This window comes from Apis mellifera, linkage group LG6, assembly GCF_003254395.2.
Source record: "Apis mellifera strain DH4 linkage group LG6, Amel_HAv3.1, whole genome shotgun sequence".
NCBI lineage: Eukaryota > Metazoa > Arthropoda > Insecta > Hymenoptera > Apidae > Apis > Apis mellifera.
The window spans coordinates 10277885-10292072 of NC_037643.1; the positions used below are offsets into that span (position 1 = coordinate 10277885).

At 31.0% G+C, this 14188-nt stretch overlaps 1 protein-coding gene across 1 annotated transcript in view; it reads right to left on the reverse strand.

Annotated features, from left to right (window-relative positions):
- The window catches only part of LOC411159, a 42898-nt gene that overhangs the window by 8942 nt on the left and 19768 nt on the right, over positions 1–14188 (reverse strand). Inside the window, exon 3 of the mRNA XM_016912856.2 lies at positions 4715–4948. Within this exon, the coding sequence (XP_016768345.2) occupies positions 4715–4948 (234 nt within the window). The remainder of the gene's footprint in view (positions 1–4714; positions 4949–14188) is intronic.

A 14188-nucleotide genomic window follows, 5' to 3' on the forward strand; every position in this document is an offset into this window, starting at 1 on the left:
ACTGATGCATAATTAGGATAAGTTATATGTGTGATTGTCAAAAACAAATAAAAGTTTAAGAATAAATAGCTTTCTAAAAGATTTTTGCATATTGCAAATGTTATAAGCATACGAGAAAAAAAGAGATTCCTTGCGATTTCTCGAGATTCGAATCCGTGGATGATGACCCCGAATGACGGGGTTTACACGCCTTTCGCCAAGGCGTCTTCTTCATTCCTCGACGTTTTTGCTTTTTCTTTTCTCTGATTTTAATTTCATTAAACAGAAAAAAATTAATATAGATAGCAGTGTACAGATAGAGTTCAAATATACGTATAATTGCAAAACCAGTTACTTATTGGCTAATTATTTAATATCCATTTATAATAAATGATTATAATAATCTATCAATAATAAATGCATTGAATTGTAGATTTTCCATTATTTAAAAAAATAAATCATGTTTATATATCAATTTTTTTGATCTGATATAATATAATATGACTATAATATAATTCAATATGAAAATTTATCGCATCGTTAAAGAGGTTAATTAAATGCATTCCATTACAAGATATTAATTGGAGCAAGGTAACGTATAAAATTTCGAATCCGATTACACGGTTTTCAATAATGACTATGGTATAAGTTTCCTCGAAATTGCATAACTTTTCGGCAAAGATTGATATTCGTCCACGAGCAATCGAGAACGTTCGCAATTTCTTCGGAATTTCTCCAGCCTCTCTATGATGCAATTTATTAGCCAGCGTGTTGCGACGTAATTGCACTCGGCACCGATATCGAACGTGCGTCTAATTGCACGACATATAATTGCGCGTTTGTTTGTTTCGAGTGGCATTATACATTTCAAAGGTTTGCATCGTATATATATATTTCTTTTTAAAGAATTTCAATCAGAGAAGTAAGTTTTTCGAAGAACTTAATGAAATTATAAATCAAGATCAACTTATCATTTCTACTTTTATCTCTTAATCTTTGTTATTCGAATGCAAATGACAATAAACGAATGTTATAATTTTTTAGTGTCTATTTGAATATATTTTTGCAAATTTTTATAATAAGTAGATGATATTTTGATGTAAAATATATTATATATGGAATTGTTATATAATTGAGCAATTTTATATAAATATTATGTTTTTTAATATTCAATTTAAATTAATTATTGAGACGTACATGTGTGATTTAAAAGTTTATATTAAAATTTATACACGATCAGGTATAATGATGATAATCATTAAAATAAGGTGACTGGAATAGAATAAAAAAAATATTTCTCAATAATTCTAGAACAATATAGTATAGTTTAAGATTATGATAAGATAATTAATCAGTAATTATATCTGAGCAAAGTTATTTTAAGCTGAATTTAAATTCAACTCAATACATGAATGTAAAAATTCAATTCCTATATTTTTCCCAACATAATTTATTGTACTCCTGAGAAATATTTCAGATTCTAGCCTTAATTGATTAGTTCTAGAGTATATAATTACAGAAATATTCAAGAATACGTTATTAAAATAATGTAACACTTTTCAATCTTAATCACCTATATACAAAGATGTATATGTAGCAAGAAAATAATAAAAATTATGCATAGTAATAAATTATAATATTAAATTATGCATTGTAATAAATTTGCAATTATAATCATATTTGCACTTTTTATCTTATTTTTTTTTATTTGACATCTTTCTGTTAAATTTCTGTAAAAAATAAAAAAAATTTAACATTTTCCATTCTTTAATTCACTTTTCTTTCTTCAAAAGAATTTGTTTAATATTCTAAATTCTAAAAAATTATCAGGATTAATATAAATTTTGTTCATATCCAAGTAAATCCTTCAGAAATATTCCAAAAATTTAAATTTACTTTTAAAATTTACTATTAAAAAAATATCAATTTTTTCATTGAAAAATCGAGGCAGAAAGTAGCTTAATGGATGTGAAACTTTCCTCGCGCATTTGACTGGTAAAGCGAGTAAAAGTATCGTTCCAAGCGTAATAGAAAAGTAGCGTATATTTATAATAACCGGTAGTGACGAACAAAAGCACTATCACGGCAGAAGAAAAATGACCAACGTGCAAAATCATCTGTTCCGCTAGAGACAACACCGAAATTGAAAACCTATTCTTGTCGTATCCATGATATAACATTATGCAATCCAGGAATTCTGTTACGATTTTATTTCTGTCAAAAGTCAATATTAAATTGCATACACTTGTAACTATACTACGAACGTACTACATTGAAATTATAACTTTCTAAAAATATAACTTTAAAATTTTTAAGAATAATATTTCAAAAATAAATTTTTATTTTTATTTCTACTTTCTATTTCTAAATAAATTTAAAAAATAAGTCTCGATAAGTTACTTTTCCTAATAAAAATGCACCCTTATATTAGACACTTTTTCACTTTCTAATGAATACATCATGTTCTTCCCCCATGATCTTCGCATCCTTTATATAACATTCAGTTCACACTTTCCACCTACTTCATATATATCCTATATACGAATTTAATCAAATATTCTTTTCTCTGAAATCCCAAATGATTACCACAGAACTTTTTGATCAATCGCGGAAATCATCGAACGATACATCGAATCACAATTGTGGAATAAAATCTAAACGAGAAAAAAATAGCGATTGTGAAATCATTAAATCAACATAGTAACAGAACTGTCCCCACCACAATAGGTAACCTCGAAACTTTTTGAAATTTTATGATCGATGAACAACCAATATAAAACCGTGTGCCGTGACCGTGTGTACTGATGACTTTCCCGTGTTTGTATCGATTGCGCAATCGCGTATCGTCCACACAGATTTCCGGTTACAAACCCATTTGAAGTGCGCGAACTAGCGCTCGTCGGTCATCTTTGACATTTCGCGTTGATTTCTCCATAGCGTCTTCGCCGCTTTCACGAACCGCGAAGGAACATACATTCGTTGCATAATGTAACATCGGCCTTGCGAGAAATTCCTTGCATGAACAAAAGTTCGAAAAAAAAAGAAAAAAAAAAACGATTGTGTGACGGCCATTGTAAACTCTGTAAATGAAGTATCACGAAAGTTTTTTCATTTTCTGATAAAACTCGTCGATCATGTTCCACTTGAAAAGCAACTGCGAAATCGAAGAAAAATTAGAACACTTCACGGGATTCCGCGAACTTCGCAGTCCGTGGCTGTGACCCCCTGAAATCGGGGTTTCCATACCTTTCGCCACGGAGTTCCTTCGATGTTACACCAGATGTCTTCTTCCCCAGTGTGAGACTCCGATAGATATCAAAGCTCATTTCTTGCTATTGATAAGTGTCTACGATTATAGTTATTCATAGAATGTTGAACGTGTTTGTTGCGGAAAGAAACGATTATGGGTTCTCATAGGCGAGAAAATCGATAAAGAAAAGGCCTGACTGTCGAGCGCAGAAACGATCACTAACAGATGCATACGTTTCATTATTCAACATCGTTCTTGTTGATAACCGTGGAACGTGCATCTTATCGCAAACAGACCGGACACGTGCCGGCGAGAACCGATCTTTCGCATATACTCGTTCAAGTTTTATGCTAATAATTACACGGGTGTATTAGTTGCGCGTTTTAATGAGCAGTCTCGATAAGCATCAATAATTATCCACCACGATATTAACGGGAGTAACGAGCGAGTAGATTTAACCTTAGTAGTCTGTCAGGCTATGTATGCATCCGGCCACAAACTATCCGAGTGTAATTTAGAAAAGTTAGATTTTAGGTGGAAATTTTATGGAGATTTCATGATTTCTAGTGGAAATGAACTTTATCTTAATTCAAGAATTTTCGTTATCTTTCAAATATAATGATATTTTAATAATTTTAGGCGATGGACGTTTATTTTAATTACATTTTTGCGTATGATCGATAAGAATAATAATATAGATTATTCTTAGGGAGGATTATATTTAACGTTTATATTGATTTCTCTCAAATTATATAATATTATAACCTTGTTTCAAATTTAAATTTATAGAACGTAATTTAGTCTATAATATATCATCATGTTTGTGTAACATCAGAGGAAAGCTATATCCGATACATTTGACCTTATCTGCCACTTACAAGTGCTTTTGCAATACATCGATCATTCATGTTTCTACAAAAGATGTTTGTAAAAAATTTATAGAAAATTTTGTAATATTACACTAATCTTTTGCTATTTCAATTGAAATGTAGCATTATAATCTAAATCAATTTAGATAATATGTAATAATATTTATGAAAAGTTCTAGAAATTAGATAATGAATTATTACAAATATTTTACAAAATGATTTCCTACATATTTCTTTTATTAGTAAACTTTCAATATTTAACACCTACTTTATCGCCTACTTCTAATCTTACGCTTCCCTAATTTTTTTTTTTTTCATATTTCATTCCCTTTACCTATAACCTTTATAAATAAAATATTCATACGTTATTTCGGTGAACCTGTAACAGCTTCATTACGAAAATAATATTCTATTTCCTTAAATGAACCTAACAACTTCAAAGTTACACGAATTTTCCATAACTACTATTATTCAAATAAAAATCTAAATTAAATAATCTCTCATTATTTTTAAGTCTACGAAAATAAATGGAACTATAAAATAATTAAAAAAATCAAATATCTACCGATATACCATAAATTATAACTATAAATACACATTATACAAATTTACTTACCCCGATATGTTGCCCATCGATGAAAAGCTGGGGCAACTGTATCACCGTGGAGCCCAAGCGATCTCTCAGCTCTGTTTGCAGCTCAGCATCCCCAAACAAATCCAACTCGTCGTATTTGACCATGTGCGTCCTCAGGATTTGCTTCACCTTCTTGCAATTGTAGAACGTTTTTCTCACGATACCAGAGGTCGTCGTGTACACCACCACTTTACCCAATTCCTTCTTTATGTACGCCTGCAACCAACCATGTAACGATCCCTTATTAAAAATCGTGACAACGTGGAAATCTGCTTAACTTCTTCTCTTCTGTATACACCCTGTTTTTATCCGGAGATACGTAACAATTCCGACTTCCGTCCTCGAAATTTTCTACGTGATTATTAAACAAATTTGTTTGCGCCGAGGAATGGAAACCTTTCACGACTGATTTAATATCGAGTTACGGTTACACTCAGCCGCGTTCTGCTTCGCAACTTTCCACTGAATCACCTCGTATACGCTTACGTATATATACAGCGAGAAAGTACAGATTTCGATGATTTCGTACAAAATATAGAAAACAAACAGGAAACTAAGATTGAAAAATACGAATGCGAATGTATTGTTGATTTTTATGTAAGAAATTGTTATAGAAATTTGAAAGATTAGATTAAAACTATGAGATAGGATTTTAACTATGTTTCTTTTAAGTTAATTTTTATGTTTACCAGAGTTTCTCTTATATGTATATATTTTAAACGAAAAAAGAGAATTAAATTTTTTTTTATATAATAAAGAAATTTTTATTGTAAAAATTGGGAACGAATTCTAAAGATTTCTCTCTCTCTCTCTCTTTCTCTCTTTTTAAATCGAATAATATGGTGGATGAAAACACGAAGCGAGAACGTAAAAGTAATCACGATAAAGTTTCTTAATGTTTTCTCTGTTGTAATTAGCCTTTGAGGAATAATATTGGTTGAAGAGTATTATAATCATTTGCCAGAAAATAATATTAAAGTGTTACTAACGAGTGAACTTAAACTCCAGTCACACGCTGTAATTACATTCGTCTTATATAAAAAAAAGTCTTCACTAAAATTAAAAAATCCAAGAATCAACCTCTAGTAATCATTTAATAAATTAAATTAACCCTTGATCAAAATTTTCTTTATCATAATTCTCAAATTTAAGAAAGGAGAAATATTAAAAATACGTAAATCTGATTTATAAATATTATAAAAATAATATATTCTCGAACAATGCAATACTATTCACGATATAGATTCACATCGATATCAGAATGTTGCAACCAACATATACGACGATATCTGCGCATGTTTACGTCGAAGATGCATCGCTTCGTATTTGGCGCGCAATTCAAATTTATAATTGCGTTCACGATCCATCGGAGAGAATCCATCACAATTACATCTACGATCTGTTCTATCGTACAATTCATCCTATTAACCCCGTAAATGCTAACCGTTCACGCGTTCCATTCCACAACCTTGCCGGGAATCGCGTATACCTACTTTATTTACATATATGCCGCGTTCACAATGCACGAACGTTCGGGTGAAGGTAATGGATTCCACGTAGGCACGAAACGAAGAAACGTGGGTGTTACGAGATAATGACACTCGCCTCGATATGTGTGTACACGAGGAAAGATTCGATTTAAATATATATATATACGCATAACGCACAAGTGTTATGTAAGTGTGGAATGAAAGACTCGTTTTCTAACGAGCCGACAGGTGAACGATTTATGGGAAATCGTGAAACGATATCCGTTTTTTATTATATATAGATTTTATTATTAAGATATCTCGAATATGTTTATCGCGGCTCCTTTTAATCTTTTTGTCTTTATTATGGATGAAAAATTTGATTCGTGTTTCCTCGATGCATTCAATACAAAATTGTTTCGGAAATTTATACGAAAATACAAAAATGTTTTAATATAATTTACTTTAATGAATCATGTGATTTATTGAGGTTTGTATTAAGAAAAGATTACATTTTTTTCTTCGATTCGCTTTTTCTCTTCTTTTTCTTCTTCTTCTTTTTCTTCTTTTTGCCTTGAATTTCTCTTAACATCGAGGAAACGAGAATTAAATTTTAACCTCGATGAAAGAAAAGAGAAGTAACGGGATAAATCTTTAACCGAAACGAGAACGTGATCTGGATAAGGAATAACAAGGGTGTAGGAAGATTAATATTCTCTTAGTATATGTAAATATGATTTTATAACCAGGAATATTAACTTAAAGGTTATTCCCTCCACAAAGTAAGTATATATTGATTTTAGTATAGTGATTTCAAATTTATCCGAAGAAAAAAATATCTTCTTTCTTATAAAAAAAAAAAAAAAGTTTAAATCATTTTAAGATCACAAGTTTAGATTATCATGGATATATATTATAATTGAAATCGAAGTAACAGTAGTTCATAAATTGCAATAAAATTAAGGACGTCGATAATTCAAAAACGTTTCAATGAATGAACACGATATCTATTTGTCAATGTCCATTTCTTGCAATCATAGGCATAAATTGTAACTGCACTCGCCATTCCATTAATCACGAATAAAAATTCACATTATTGGAACTCGTTTTTATATTTAAAGAATTTATTTTATTTATTTTACCGATTATTGAAGAAATAAAAATTTATCGAAATCTCTTTTTCTTTTTTTTTTTCTTTTGGAATATTACTTAACTCTGATTTCTATAAAAAATTAATCAAATTTTTATATGAAATTTTTATATCATTTTAATTTGCTCATGATGGCGTAGAAAGAAAGAAAGAAGACGCTTCGAGGAAAAATACAGAACTCGTGATATCGTTAAATTACCTTTCACTTGGCAAACAGTATATAATAATTCAGCCAAAGTGCAACGTGTGAAACGATTTTACTTGTAACCCCAACTATAACCATGTTTCTGTTGTGGTGGAGGAAACATACTTTTATGATTTATATTCATAATAAATATAGTACTTTATTGATTTATATAATAATTATTAAGTATTTATTATCAACTGCAATGATGTAAGATGAATTTCGAATATCTTTTAATATTTACATTATAAAAAATCTTGATTTCTTTCATTATTAATCAAATAATTCTTTTATTATTATCATTCAGAAAAATGTTAAAATTCATCTATCCAATATTTTTAATATTTTGTAATAACATTTTTTGATTTAAATTCATTAAAATTTTTTTACAATGTATTATGAATATTCAATTTGTATATTAGAAAAATAAATAATAAGAGTTCATATCGTGTATCATGTTACACATTTCTACAAATGAGTATACGATGAAAAGTTTATCAAATTGCCACAAATTACTTTATTACCTATTTCCTGTTCTTTTCTACTTCAATTTTCTCTGAATTATTCGCCAATTGATTCACTTCGCTAACAAGCAATTGCAACATAGTACCGATTCACCGTGCCATAATTCTTAATATAGTTATCGTATCCCATTGCAATTCAATTCAATCCAAAAACACGTATATATCGCGATATATGTAGATATTTTGAATATCGAAAATAGCAAATTAAGCAGGATCGTATATCATTTGGACTCGCGAGTCAATTTTCGTGAAATTCGAATATGCAAAAGAATGAACGAATAATCCTTGAATTACGAATTATTCGAAGAATTTTATTTACCCGTGGAAAAAAATGATGGTTATATTAAAAACTGGAAACGAATAAACTTGATGCTAAAATAATGATAATAAATTCATAAAATGCAATACGCACAATGTTGAAATTATTGCAACAAAAAGGAAACTTGGAATAAACTAAGCGAATCGGATTATAATGATATGGAATTATTACGACATGATTTGTGTAGCTTTGTAAACTTTGTAATAATTGTTTATATATTTCTTATATTCTGTTTTATTAATACCAAAGATAACAAGATATCTTTTATTTCAAAATTTTTTTCTAAATCACCATTATTGTATTAATTTTACAAAAAGATTCTTCAAAATCTTCAATCTCATTAATACTTAATCAATCAATCGCTTATTATTGCACTTTCTCGTTTCTTCATCATCGATTTTCGTTTTATTGAAAATAAATATCTATATATTATCCATTTATTAATTATTTTCTATATCTTTATCTATTTTCTTCTTTTATTCGATTATACACTTTGTTACAATCATCGCCTTGTTTCGGTCAACATTCATCTCCAATCGAACAATAAAAACCGGATAAGATACGAAGACCTTGTTATCGATAAAATCGTATAAAAGAGAGATCAAAGATCATATATATATTATACGTAATGAACTCAATCGTATAAACGTTATACGTTTAATTAATAAACGTGTAAACAAACGTTGCTCTCGCAACTTTTCGCCGTTGTTGTTGAGAAATAAGAAAATAATTCAATCGGAATTCTCGCGATTTATACGGCCGTGTGTATTATCGATGCCTGTACAGGCAAATCGATCACGCCCGTGTGAATATTATGCATCCTCCCGTGGCCACTTTCAACGGGATCGCTAATGAACACGCATTACGCATTCGTTTCTCGGTGTAAAACCGGATCCCTCGTTCCAGGTGTACGATCAACGCGATAAAAGGAAACTATAATTGCACAGGAATGCTAGGTGTACGATTCTGCCATCGAATATTCTCTCTCTCTCTCTCTTTTTCTCTTTTTTCTAAGATCTCGTAGCTAGGACGACCACTATTACGCCACACAAATAGCGCGAGCCTCTCTAATTATATGATTTTAACACCGATGAATCGTTAGAACGTGTTAAGACAGCAAATAACATTTGTATATATTTCTGAAACTGGCTATGATCGAGCATGGATATAAGCCAGGCTAAGGAGATTTATTATTCGGGCTCGGTTTGGGTGAAGGATGGAAAAATGATTTTCGAAGAGAATTTAGAGAGATTATTTTCTTTGAGAAGAATATTTTTCTAGGTAAATGAAGAATTGATTTGTAATTATATATAATAATTGGATTTTGAGAGATAGTCGTTTGTACGTAGAAATATTATATCTGTGTTGATATCTGTTATAGCCAAATTTTCTCAGTCGCAGAGATTATTATTATCATTATTGCCCACCTTTCGAAAACCTCTTCATCAAAATATTTTATCTTGCAATTTCTGAATTCTTGGAGAGAAACGTGTCATATATTTTGATTCTTAATGGAAATTTCTTCTATATGTATGTATATATGTATGCAAGTTGCCGTGAACCTCGCGCAATATCGAGATATTGAACGCAATTTCGACGAAGGTTGCAGGAGTAATATCTATAAAAATCATAATGCAACGACAGATGAATCGTTAGATCGTTAAAAAACAAGTGGAGGTCGCGTGGAGCAGAATAACCTATTATTAATAGGAAAAATGAAATTAAATATTTCTAAATATGATGACATCTGAAGAATTAATTTATTATTTGTTACATAAAATTGATTTTATTAAGGATAGATCGAAGAATGATAGGAACCGTAATAAGAAACCGATATAAAAATTAATATTGAGCAATAATGAGTAACCTTCAATGGTTTTTTTTCTTTTTACTTCAAAGTTCTCGATCGATTTTGAAAATTCTCTAAGATAGAAATATTAAAGTAAAAAAAAAATATTGAATTAAATTTTAAGCGTAATTATAAGAAAATATCAAACATCGGGTATTTTAAATAAAAGTGACCTAATTAACCAAACGTCACAGAATATTTCAAGAACAAGCTTTATCTTCGATCGAACGGTAAATACACACAGTGGTAATTGCACTACACAGCGTGAATATTTTTACCCTCAAAGCAAACAAAAATCACGAGAACCATATGATTACACAGTTCGCTCTGTTCGTCGCCCTGTTTGTCTTTTTAATTACATTAAAACATAGCGTTGCGTAAATGAAATAATAACAATGGAAGAAAAACAGTCGTAAAAAAGAAAAGAAAAGAAAAAAAAAAAGAAACGCGACAATCGACGAATAAAAGGATATTGTGTTTATCGTCGAATCGAATTTTGAAATTCCCGCGCATCTCAAAGAAAACTGAAATTGAAATAACTCGAATGTAGAATTACGAAAGACACGGCATAGTAGAATTCCGATTCGTGGCCAACCTTCGAGTCAACCTCTCCATTCTCGTATTATTAATGTCGATGAACTGCACCCGCAGGAATGCGTGAAAACCTCTGCAAGGATATCTACTTCTGTTCCTTCTCGTCGTTCGTCCTTTTCGCGATCGATTCGTGGCCGACACTCGACCAAAGAGCCAGTAATTCCACGAAGAGGAATTACTTCTGAATAATTCCTCGAACAGAAAACTTGAATATTTCCCCCTCCCCCTCCCTTTGTATAATAAACGTTCAAACGAAAGGTCCGCCCTGTGTAGAAAAAAAAGAAGAAGAAAAAAGAAAAAGAAAAAGGAAAGAAAAAGAAAAAAACTTCGAACATGAGTCCGCAATTACGAAATTTGTATTCAATGGCGTATTGGCGTATTTTTTGTTAACTCGTTGAACGACATTGACATGATACGAGTATGATCGAGTACATTAATTTTTTAACGTCTCCTTAGAGTTTTTTTTTTTTTTTTTCCTTTTGCGCGATTCACGATGAAATCATGAAAGAAACTCGTCTCGAGGCGAGTTGATCGGTAAGTTGAACACGAGCTGCGTAATTCGATCATTCTTTCCTCGTCTTCCCCTCCCTCTCCCTCCGTTTCTCGTGGAGCGTGTGTGCGATCCTTGGATACTTTGCTGGAATCGTTTTCTTTTTTTTTCTTTTTCTTTTTTTTTTCTTTTTTTTTTTTACGTATGAGAGTAGCACACGCGTATTTTCAATCTTTTGTAATTGGATTCTTCTTAATTACAGTCTTGTTGCATCTTGAGAAACAGGAACTAATAATTGTTGCAAATAGACTTAGTTGGCAGTATAATGATATGAGGTAATAAACAGAAAAATAAGATTTGAAAGGTATAAATGCATAATACAACGCGTATAGAGATAGAGGTAAACCGTCTATTTGTATTGTCTTTTATCTGAATGGAAATCTTGTCTGTGCTCGTATAGTCCTGGTCAAAAGTGAATATGTATTCGCGAAATCGTCAAAATGAAAAATCCAGTGTGACATTATATCATTCGATAATTTTAAAAAAACTTAATCTAATTATATTCAATTCTTAATTTTGCTTAAAATTAGTCTCTTCCAATATAACGTGTCCAATGAGAGGAGCAATATTATATTTTGAGAAATAATTTTGCGTTCATTTATCACAGATACAAATCAAAAGAAAAGGAAAAAAAAGTTTAAAAAGGATAAAAGTTTTAAAAATAATATAAGATCACGGGATTTTTATTCGAAACTAATATGTATAAAATATAAAGAACCTGTAGAAGAACTTTCTAATCCAATGGTAGAAAAATAAAATAAAATACGAGTGTATATTTCACTCTTGATTTCGAGTGTACTCGAAACGTGTACAAAGAATTAAACGGACAAGAATCAATCGCATCTTTAACTTCGTCGCAATAAATCGAGGAAAGCGATAAAAACAACCGCATCTCTGACTTTATGCCTTCGTGAGAATCAAACAGGGGATCGGACAAAGCGTATTTCTTGCCACGGAACAAAGATCATCGTAGGATCGTCGATTAATTATGCGGCAGGATTGCCGACTCGGACAAATGACATCAGCGACGATTTCTCCACGAGAGTATTGGATATACTTAAACTCGTATTATTCGCGGGATCGAGTGGCGATTGGAATTTTCTTCGAAGGCGAAACGATCACCGAGACGATCCTCGATGTCTTTTGATCCGTGCCAACGTTTAATCGATCGAAGATTGGATTTTATTTCGATCGTGCAATTTTATATTTTTGAGAAAGGAAACTAAATAAATTTCACGAGTAACAAAATTGCGCATTGCGTTTCAGATGCTCTCTCGTTTTGATTAAGCTGATAAAATCGTTTGTTCCATTTTAATTAGAAATCGAATTTAATTTATATATTTGTTCGTTCCACGTGAGACGATGAAATTAACACGATTATTTTCATTTTGTATATAATTTAAAACAAATAGTTAGGAATGTATTTTAAATTTGTGTCGCATGAAAATTTTAATTTTCTTTCTAGTTTCTTTATTGATTCGATTCGAGCAATGCCTAGAATATCTCAGTAACAATTGGAATTTTGTAGACCGATAATTCGAAAGAAATTTTGTTTTGAACAAATACAAAATAATAATATTAAAAAAATATCTAAAATATCGAGCACAATGTTACTCGACGATCGTAACGATAATGAATTGTTGCGTTCGAAATCATTTTCTTGGCTGTGCCATCAATTTATTATATTGTAATTTCGAGCAACAACTTTTTAGAGAAAGATTTCGATACACAAAACGCATACAGAAACTCTCTATGTTTCGCGTTTCTTTTTTTTCCAGCTGACAGAGCCATGCGACACAGTTCGTTCGGCGGAAATGCACATCAGGACTTCGTAATTTAATACGGAGCAGCGAGCGTGTGCATAGTGTTCTGAGAACACTGTCATTTCTCTAATAACAGTTTAGCGTTTGTTCCTCTACTTTCGCCTGGAAGCGACGCGAAAAAAAATTGGCGAAAAAGCTGCGTCGTTGGAAAAATAAACATCCACGAGGAGACACGGAGGAATTGGGTTAGGATCTCGATCCTGGTTAAATAATTAATCTCGAAAATGTTTCATGAAGAGATCACCGACAAGTTGATAACGTGGAATTTTTTATTTTTATTTTTTTTTTTTGCCAAAAGAAAAAGTTCTTATATTATTAAGAACGAATTTTGTTTTATTGAAAATTCGTGAATGAAACAGGAACGGTATTTTTTGAAAATTTAACATTTTGAAAAATGATTTATCACGAATTAATATATGGATATTGAAAGATCATATGACAAAGAAAAAATAAAAATTTCAGTCAGATTATTTTATTTCTATTAATCTTCGAATTCTAAATTTCGCACTAGTAACTATTTTCATATCTTTAAATCGACAATAAATTCACGTTTAAAATCAACAATGGAAAAATAACGAATTTTCCTCATTCGATCCTCAGTAAATTGACATTTCCTCTGCCCTGAATATTTGACAACGTTTATAAATACATTTTATCCATATTCCTATCCATATTGATCGACAAGTATCGATAAATTGTCACGCTGCGTGTATCGTGCTAAATTTAACTTTAACACAATGAATTCCTTCGATTGATATCATCTTAGATAATTAACCTAAATACGTTTCACGCTTTGACAGATACTCGCGAATGTGAATGTTATTCAGTGTGAGATCGCAACGTGTGAAAGAGGATTGGACATGGACATGGTCGAAAGGAGGATCTCGATCTCACCATTTCGCAGGTTTAATTTCTTAGCACCGTGGCGCACAGGGTTAGGTGTTCGCTCGGCGAAGATCAGTTTTTTTCACATTCCTCGGGGAAAGGACACGTT